Raw genomic sequence first — 10,280 nt, 5'->3', positions numbered from 1 at the left:
ATAATGATTTAGCAAAATTAATTTGTAATATTAAAGAATAAGTTTAATGAAAAATGTATTAAATTAAAAAAAAATAATGAATCTTTTTAAAATATTCATTTCATGTAAATTTTATATTAATTTCTTTATTTAAATGAATTAAATTATTATTTAATTATGTAAAATGTAGCTATCAAACTTTATAATGCTTCATTTATTTCATTACTTTATCTCTTATTGTCATGTTATATTTTCATGTTTCTATACTTTTTGTTTGTAAATGAATATTTGAATTAATATTTAATGAGTATGATGTAATGTAAAAAGTAGAATTTTACATTTTTTACTTATAAATGTAAAACACCTTGATCAAAATGATTTTGATGATGATGATGATGAAAATGATGATGTTGAGCAGTAGAAGTAGATGTTGCTGCATCATCTTGTAATGTTACACCTGTTAAGTCTACAATTTCATCTGCATCTTCATCACTACCAGTGGCAGCACTTTGCGTAGACTGATGACTTCCAGAGGACAATTGACTATTACGTGAAAATGATCCTCGTCTTGGAGCAGCTAATGCTGCTCGTTGATTTGCTGGTTTCACTGTGATTATGAGATTCGAAGAATTGGCAATCATCATATCTGTCACCTATTTAATATACATATATATATGTATGTATGTATATATGTATATATATATTTATATATATATATATATGTAAATAAAAAATGCAAATAAAATAATAAATATTATATTACATACTTGATCTAGAGTTTTTCCAGCAACTTCTATACCATTTACTTCAAGAACTTCATCATTTACTGCCAGAAGTCCTGTACTTTCAGCTAAACCACCTGGTACTAATCTACTTATAAATACACCTGGAACTTTTTCAATACCACCTCCAGCAGATGATGGCAATATTCGAAAACTTTCTCCATCTTTAATATAAAATCCTAATGGCTTATCAGAACCATGTTTTAATAAACGCACCCGACGACAAGTTTCTGGCAATATATCTACATCAATTATTGCTGATACCTATTATATTGTTAATAAAATTTGTATTTTATATTTTAAATAATATATATAATTATATTTATCTTAATAATATAATTTGTATTTATATAATAAATAAACTTACCTGCCTAAAATCATGAGGATTAGATATAGCTAATGATTTTGGTTTGCCAGGTGTACCACCAAGAATACTTGATATTAAATTTTTTGGTTTTATTGTTCCATATCCATTTATATCTTCTAATCCATCTCCTATTATATACAAAATAAATTATTTTTATATAAGTTATAAATACACTATCAATACTATCAATACTAAGATATAAAATATTAAATTTAATAACAATATTAATAATATTACTTAATAATAATAAAAAGATAAACAATAGATACATTCTCTATTATCATAAAATGGATTTTTTCTTTTATTAAAAATTTTTTTTTTCTATATTTTAAAATAAATATTGATAGATTTATATTTCTCACATATAAATTTATATTTTATAATTATTTAATATAAAACCATCTTACCCTTTATTCTTTGAATAAAAATTCTAAGTAATGGTTTTGCAGCAAGTAATGCTCTTGCTAAATTATTATCATTGTTAATTGGTAATAAATCACCATCAGTTGGATCAGTATACCATATTAAAAAACTTAAATCAGGACCAATATCATGTCGTTCAGCTAATAACTTTTTAAAATCCTCATAATTAATTGTATCATTACGATTGACTGAAAATCTTATTATATCTGCATCAAACTATAAAAAAGAAATTGAAATTATCTATATATAAAAAAATTTAATAAATAATATAAAGAAAGAAAGAAAGAAAAAATATTTAAATCTTACTACATAATATTATTTCTATTTAATAATAGCAAAAAAATAAGAACTTCGACATTAAAAAGAAACTTACTTTACTCTTTACTGCTACAATATTGCTATCAACTTGATGATGCTTACTTTTAGACATGATCTTAATTTGAAATTAATTTAATTTCGAAGTAAATCTACAACTCACAAATACGATGACGTGACGTCAAAGCACCTGTTTAGTAGAACGTACTTGACCGCAACCGACTCTAAGTATAAGCTGTGTTGAACATAAATCTGCTAACAATAAGAAAGTCCAGTTTCAATATAAACATAACCTAGTTAGTATTATATATTCCCGCGATTTTATAAAATATTTGTTTATCGTAATATAAATATAATAATAAAATATAATAATTTATAAATAATAGATTATGTGTGTATTTAAAAAAACATGGAAAAAATAAGAAAAAAAATTTTTTTAACATTCAAATAGATAATAATAAAATAAAATAAAAATCGTACCAACTAACATTTTATCAATTAAACTATGACTGCTATATAATAAAAATATTTTATAAGATATGTAGGTATATAATAGAAGTATTTAATCAAAAGACAAATAGAAATAATAATTTTAATCTAATAATAAAAAATTCAAAAAGTATATTAATTTTAATAATTATATAAGATAAATTTATATTTAACCAGAAATATAATTAAAAACTTTAAACTATTTATTTTTAAAAATGGCTTTTTCTTAATATTTTATAACATTAAATTTTCAGAAAATTAAAAAAAAATATATTTATTCTCTCATTTTCAAGACATTTCAAAAATATAACTAAATTTTTTTTAAAAACTATTTGTAACCTTTTGGATAAGGATGATTATTAATAAAAAAGATTTCGTATTAAACATTTCTATTTTTATTAGAATCAATGTTAAAATTTTATACTTATGATATTAATTTCATATTTTTATCTATTTTTAAAAATTACAATTTTATTTAGAATCAGTCATTTTTTATTATTATTATTATTAGAATCAGTCATTTTATTTTATTATTTGGTTAAAATTAATATAAATTAAATAGTTTAAATATAAATTAAACTGTAAACTTTTTTAAGGACAAGAATACACAATCCACACAAATTAAAAGATTTACATGTAATTTTTACTTACTAAAAATTATGTCTATATTTATAACAATTTTTTTAGAAAAACGTTAATTATATTTCATCAGAAATTTTGTCAGATATTTGTAGGAGCAGCGTTGCCGATTTGTAAATCCTAGTAATTAAACATATAGTAATTTAGCTAATTCACTATAAATTTTTTAGTGAATTTAATTTCAATGGAAATGATACAGAAATAATTCAAGACACTATAATTTTTTATATTTTTTTTATTTTTACATGTAGAATTCGAAAACAACGAATTTAAGAATCAAAATTCAGTAATTCCAAAATTATTTATAAATTATTTATAAAATTTTATATTTTTAAAGATTTTTAAAAATTATATAGCGTCGAATTTTTATTCGAATTTATTTATTTATTTTACATTTAGAAAATAAAAATACCAGCACATGTTAAATTCAAATTAAGTAGTTTTAAAAAATCTCATGATACATTTAATATTATAATATATAATTATTTATTTACTGAAAAATATATTGTTAAAAACAAAAAAATGTAGCCATATAGAAAATATAAAAATGTAATAAAAAGTGATATGAGAAGAATAGATTGAGATTGTTGGTAGGGATTTGAAGATTCCCATATCTACGCAGAATATATGCGATGCGATATTTTTATGTAATTATATGTATAACTTATTTTAAATAATAATATTGAATTTAATATTAAATCGAATAAAAAAATATGCTCAAATAGTTTTACTTATTAGTGAATGATGAAAAAAACCTACTTGATCAACTATTTTATTACAATAGATTTTATTACAATAGATTTGAAGATAAGAATTTTTATAAATACTAATAAATAAAAAAATAAGATGTCATAACATAATATTCATATATTGATATATGAATAAGAATATAGAAAAATATCTTATATTATTATATATATTTTTTATATATTGTATAAAAACAATAATCGTATTTTATGTAAAATAAAAAAATAAAAATCATATAAATATTTCAATAAAATTGTACATAGGAATATTATACAAAGTAAGTATTATTTTTATAAATAATAATATATTATATTTATTTGTTGTTAAATTATGATTTATTTATATTAATATTATTTATTATATATATAATATTATTTATATTATATATAATAATAATATTATTATTAATATTTTATTTTTTTTTTTTAGAATTTGTAGAAATTTATAAGGAGCAATGTTATCAATTGATGCTTTGCCAAATCTTGCTTTAAATAATGATATAAGCAAAGAAATATTAAACAAAGATATCTTATGGAAAATAGAAAATGATTTTGATATTGATGAAAAAATATCTATTTTGTTTTTGATGATAACTGATTATGAGCATAGTTTTAAAATAATTTATGATTTATTAAAAATGCATCAAGAAAATAAAACTTATATACTTACAGAATTCATAAATAAATATCCTCAGAATTGGAAAAATAAATTATTAGAAGCTATATGTATTATACAAAATTTGCAAATTATACGAAAATTAGGATTATCTTTTAAATATTTAAATTTATTTTATTTACCAAAAAATAGATCATTTTCTAGATATGTGAATTTAACTGCAAAATGCTTATATTTGTTATGTGAAACTCTTTCTGAAGATAAAATAGAATTATTATTACAATATGTCAAAACTGATATCATTGAATATAAAGTAAATTTAAAAGATTCAGATTTTCTTGAATTACATATGTTATATTGGATGCAAGAAAATTATATTTCAATACATTTAGGTTTGTTTTTTATAATTTATAGCAATATTATAATATTTCTTTTTTGTTTTTGTAATTTTATATAAATTTTTGTTTTATTATATAATTTTTAATTATTAATTTTGTTATATAATTTTTAATTATATTAGATGGTACAATAAAGCTTGAAAATTTGTTGAAACATTTGAAGAAAATTGAAGATTTAGAGTTCATTTATGATGATTTGAAAAACCATAAAAATCGAGATGTATTAGGTATTCAACATATTAGTTCTATTAATACATCTCAATTACAAACATTTTTTATAAAAGAACATAAAATTATTTCATCAAATAATGAGGAAAATATAAGAAAAATAAAAAAAGGTTTATGTATTATTATAAATCAAATGTTTTTTATGGGAGAAAAGGTATTTACATTAATATCAATATATAAATTTTATTTTAATATAAATTATATATGAATTATGTATATGATATATTTTATATATATAATATTTTTGTTTCAGTATGAAACTAGATTTGGAACAGAAACTGATTGCATGAAATTATTAGAAACATTTAAAGGTTTTGATTTTATTACTAAAGAATTTAATAATTTAAAAAAAGATGAAATACTTAAAACGTTAGAAGATATTCCAAAAATTTTTGGCGTTGATTATGATTGTATTTTTGTATGTATCTTAAGTCATGGATATGAAGGTAAAATTATACTAAATTATTTTAATAATTATGTAATATATATAAATTATAAATATTATAAGTATTTCATGTGTATAAATATTTACATAAATCATATAATTTTTTGAATATCTTAGGTGGTATTATTAGTGCAGATGAAAAAGAAGTTAAAACTGAAGAAATTGAGTATAAATTTTGCAATATAGAATTAAAAGATGTTATTAAAATAGTTATTATACAAGCTTGTCAAGGAAAAGTAATAGGTAATAAAAATTTTTATTTTATTATATTAAAATTAATATATATTTATTCATTCATAAGAAATTTTAATTGTAGGACAAGTAGAAGACAGTTTAGTTACAGATGGTTTTATAAATTGTAATATTTCAAAAAATATTTTATCATACAAAAATTTTTGTATATTCATGTCAACTATACAAGGTTTTGTATCTGTACGCCATAAAGAAAAAGGTAATAAATAATTAAAAATAATTAATTAAAAAAAAATATATATATATATATATATATATTATATGTAAGTTTTAAATATATTAAATTTATAATTTCATAGGATCATGGTTTATACAAGAATTTTGTAATATTTTACAAAATGGAAAAAATAAAATTACATTTTTAAAAGCTGTTTCAAAAACAATTGATTCAGTAGAGAAAAAAAGAGGAGTATTAAATGGAATAAATTTCGTTGCTCAGTTACCTGAAATAAAGTCATGTCGATTATCTTCGGATTTTCAATTTCCAGAATATCAAGCACAAGTACAAAAAAATAAAAAATAATATTTTCAATATAAAATATAATATGATAATGTACATATATATATTTAACAAAATTTTTTTGTACAGTTAATAAAAATTTCTGTCATCTAATTTACGCTTTCCGTATTTCTTCTTGCATATGCATCTGTTAGAATTCGAATAACAAAAAAATAAATAATTTCAAAAATGAACATGAAACTAAAACCAGCGAATATCCCTAAGAGACCGCCATATGTTGCTAAAAAAAACATTAATATTGTTAAGTATTGTTATTATTAATATTATTATTATTATTATTACTAATATTAATATTCTATTTTAATTCAAATTCATTCATTATTTTAAAAAGTAATTAATATTACCAAATATGTGACGCCAACCATAACGCGTATCTCGACGATACCGAATAGAAATTAAATCCCCAAAAAATATATGAATTATACTCTGATTTTTCCAAGTTTTACCTTTGCTATGAAAAAAAAATAATCTATTTATAATATCTAATGATTTATTAATAAATAATAAAAAGTTACTTATTTATAAAAGTTTATAAAAACTCTTATTTTTCATTAAAATTAGAAAAATAAATTTTTTTTATAAAAGTTTTTTAATATTTTAATAAATTTTCAATTTATATTAATATAATTCTTTAAAAAAAATTATAATTACTTGAAATAAGTTGTATAAGTAAAGTCATTATAATAAACGCGTTTGTCAAGACTTGCTGCTGAATATTCCATAATATAACGATAAAAATTACAATCAGGTTTACAATTACAAGGTCTATTTTTAATATCCAATTCTACAAACGGTAAAGTTTTAGGTGACATGTTTGTTCCTGGCCAAGAGGTGTCATACCAAACTGAAAATTTAATTTCAGTATTTTTCCAATCATTAATTATGAAAAAATTTGATACAGAATGTTATTGTGTTTTACATTTTAATAAATAAATCGTCTATAAATATAATTATAAAAATAATATAAAATATATATAAGATATATATAAGATATATATAATATATTATAATTATAAAGATATATAAAAAATTATAAATAATTTTAATAAATATTTATAAATTAATTTATAAATAAATCTTAAGCTTATTTAATATTTTAAACTTACATTTAAATGTTTCTAGACATTCGACATCTCTCAAATTACATATTCTGGTATCTGTAACATATTATTTATTTTAAAATTAATAAATAAAACAATTTACAAATATGACTTCTTTTTTTATTCTATTTAATCTTTAATAATTATTTAATAGAAATAATATTATCAACTATTTTATATAATTTTACCAACTATTTACAAGATATTCATGTTATAATACTTTTAGAATAAACTAACTATTTTGTGGATAATAATATGGGATGCATCCACATTCTTTTTTAATTACAGTTGCTCGACAATCCGTCAAACAATTTATGAACGAATATCTTGAAGAAATGAAGTTCTTTTTCAAATTATCAGGTATTGTATTTTCTTCATTATGTAATGTGCACTGTTTATTAGATACCCATTTGATATCCTTAGTTGAATAAATCTCCATAGGTTTAACAGTTAAAAAAGAATATTTATTTACACCTATTAATTTGCTTGATGCATCATAATCAGGATAATCGTAAGGATCATGTAACATAATCTGTAAAAATATAAATATATATTTATATATTTTATAAGTATATTTAAGTATTATAAATATTAATTCAATTATGTTTTTTGAATTATTTTTAATTTAATCATTTTTTTTATTTATAAAAATATGTTTTATTATAATTATTTTAATAATTAATTTTTTTTTCAAAGATTATACAAAATTACCTTTATTCCTATAGATTCTACAATACTGGCATGATAATCTTCAATATCGAAATTAAGCAGAATATTGAGTCCACTCTGATATCCACAAGAAGTTATTTTACGTGGTTTTATGCTTCGAAATAAATTTTGAAAAAATATGATAAAAACAAAAATTGATATTAATAATCAACAATATATAAAATAATATACAATTGAAAAAGTATATATATAACTTTATACCTTGGCTGTTTCATAATTAAATCATGAGTGATATAATTAAAACTACAACATATACCGTTACGACTGATACTCGTTTGAAATATATTATTGCAATCTTCTTTTTTTGTTTTCCATTTACATAATTCTAATAAACTTTCACAACTTCGCGTAACCTGAAATTTAAATTCAATCCACATTTGTGTTATAACTAATATAATTGTATTATAACAATGATGAAACATAAATAATAATAAATAAATGATATTTGACAACAATTATTTTTATACTTATAATTTAAGAAACATAAAAATAATTGTATGAAAATTTTAATATTTTGAATTTGAAATTTTTCTTAAAAATCTATAAAATGATTAGTATATAATATCTTTAATCGATTTCTTTTTTTTAAATATATTCAAAGTTTGTTATCTTCATTTGAACTTCATTTGATTCTTAAAAAAATTGTTACATACAGAATTCATGATGATCGGTATTGTGAGATTATTCATCTCAAAAATATTTTGTAATCGTGAGAGATTATTTCGAATATATAATCCGTGTATACCAGGATATAACAATTCGTCCAATAATCTCATTTCTTCAACAACAAATTCCTTTGACACAGCTGATGGAAGTTTCCTATAACAAAAATAAAAATATCTTATTAAAATATCTATAAAAGTATATCTATAAAATACTATAAAAGATATCTTATTGTAAATATATAAAATAAATCGGTATTCAATAAAATAATATAAAATAACGATAAATAATAATTGAATTCTCAAATTTTAAATATTTCCTTTTTATCATTCAAAATCCAAGTAAATAATAATTTATACAAATAATTCATTAATTTTTATTTAATTAATAATAATTTTTAATCAAATATATGTTTAATCTCTATTGAATTTTTTGAAAAGTATAAAATAACAATTCCAACTCCAGATTTGAATGATTTTTAAATGAAAAAATGAAAAATTATAATTAATCTATTTTAAATAAAAAAAGTAATCGGATATTAAAATAAAAAATTAATCGAAAATGAAATGAAACGTGTATTAAAAAACTTACAAATTGTCGACTAATTTTTTCGTCAATTTGAGAGATACGCGATTGAAATCGCATATCGTGACCGCTGGAAATGGATAATTCCATATTCCATGATGCGTCGTTTCAATCACTGTGAGAATATGATTTTTCATAAAATATTCGTAAGTAATTTTCATCATCCAAATCGCAATGCACAAGGATGAAAACACCATTATTGCCCATATGGCTCTATCAGAAATATTTAATGAATATTTCTCGATTATATCGCAAATTTAATTATAATAAGATGAAAATAAATTTTCTTTAATAATAATATCTATTTATAATCTATATAATAACGATAATTCGTTTAATCAGTATCAAATGAATTTTAATTCGATTGATGCTTAATGAAAAAAAATAAACAATTTATAAAATTTATATTTGTTACCTTTCTATTATTGAACGTTGAGGTTCGCAAATGTATTTGCATCCATGAAGTCCTGTTTTCTGACAAAACTCTGAGATTTGTTTCATAATGATTTTCAAACAATTTCGTACTACCTTTTGCAAAATATTGCAACAACTTTGTTTTCGTATGCGTTTCATATTTTTCATGAATTTCAATTTTATTTAACAATTTACAATTTAAAAAATTCTTCAAACTCTTCTTTCAAATCTCTGTTTTTTATTTTTAACTTTAAATTATTAAATTATTTAAATTATTATTGAAAAGCGAATATATAAAATGTCAAATCAAATTTCTTACAATTTTATCAATTAAACAAAATATTACACAATATATATTTTGTATAAAAGATCTTTTAATTAAATAAATTATAGTTGATAATCATTACACGTATTCACATAAAATTTATCTTACCTCTACTAAATAATAATAAGAATGATTTTAAGCATGTAGTATTAATACGACTACCTATCGAATGAAATGCAATGCGTTATTTAATAATATATGATAGGAAGCATGCTATGTCTAATAAAAAATTCATCATACATTCTACTGATTATTTTGTGATAAG

General features: G+C 19.5%; 3 protein-coding genes across 5 annotated transcripts; 1 reads left to right on the top strand and 2 right to left on the bottom strand.

Annotated features, from left to right (window-relative positions):
- Positions 1–241: 241 nt before the first annotated feature.
- On the bottom strand, positions 242–3,171 carry LOC122718809 (partitioning defective protein 6). Of its 2 annotated transcripts, none has more exons than XM_043944154.1 (6): positions 3,007–3,171; positions 1,925–2,121; positions 1,536–1,767; positions 1,129–1,256; positions 747–1,025; positions 242–632 (listed from the first exon to the last, which is right to left on the bottom strand). In XM_043944154.1, exons 2-6 carry the CDS (start codon positions 1,979–1,981, stop codon positions 327–329), a joined length of 1,002 nt encoding a protein of 333 aa, XP_043800089.1. In that variant the 5' UTR covers positions 1,982–2,121; positions 3,007–3,171; the 3' UTR covers positions 242–326. The 2 variants fall into 2 exon arrangements, with proteins under 2 accessions (XP_043800089.1, XP_043800090.1); XM_043944155.1 differs by having other exon boundaries at positions 1,925–2,118.
- A 789-nt stretch (positions 3,172–3,960) lies between these two features.
- Positions 3,961–6,293, top strand: LOC122718768 (caspase-8). Its single transcript, XM_043944083.1, has 7 exons — positions 3,961–4,018; positions 4,171–4,748; positions 4,877–5,136; positions 5,236–5,428; positions 5,545–5,670; positions 5,744–5,878; positions 5,979–6,293. The coding sequence occupies exons 2-7, from the start codon at positions 4,196–4,198 to the stop codon at positions 6,200–6,202; spliced, it is 1,491 nt and encodes a 496-aa protein (XP_043800018.1). The 5' UTR covers positions 3,961–4,018; positions 4,171–4,195; the 3' UTR covers positions 6,203–6,293.
- Positions 6,289–9,870, bottom strand: LOC122718769 (sodium channel protein Nach-like). Of its 2 annotated transcripts, XM_043944085.1 has the most exons (10): positions 9,692–9,726; positions 9,283–9,588; positions 8,682–8,847; positions 8,230–8,381; positions 8,011–8,122; positions 7,537–7,831; positions 7,306–7,356; positions 6,851–7,043; positions 6,544–6,650; positions 6,289–6,419 (listed from the first exon to the last, which is right to left on the bottom strand). In XM_043944085.1, exons 2-10 carry the CDS (start codon positions 9,471–9,473, stop codon positions 6,289–6,291), a joined length of 1,398 nt encoding a protein of 465 aa, XP_043800020.1. In that variant the 5' UTR covers positions 9,474–9,588; positions 9,692–9,726. The 2 variants fall into 2 exon arrangements, with proteins under 2 accessions (XP_043800020.1, XP_043800019.1); XM_043944084.1 differs by lacking the exon at positions 6,289–6,419 and having other exon boundaries at positions 6,425–6,650; positions 9,283–9,489; positions 9,692–9,870.
- Positions 9,871–10,280: the final 410 nt, after the last annotated feature.

Source organism: Apis laboriosa, unplaced genomic scaffold (assembly GCF_014066325.1).
Source record: "Apis laboriosa isolate Shangri-la unplaced genomic scaffold, ASM1406632v1 scaffold68_cov148, whole genome shotgun sequence".
NCBI lineage: Eukaryota > Metazoa > Arthropoda > Insecta > Hymenoptera > Apidae > Apis > Apis laboriosa.
The sequence above is the reverse complement of the archived record's forward strand: the minus strand, read 5'-3'. Positions and strand labels throughout refer to the sequence as shown.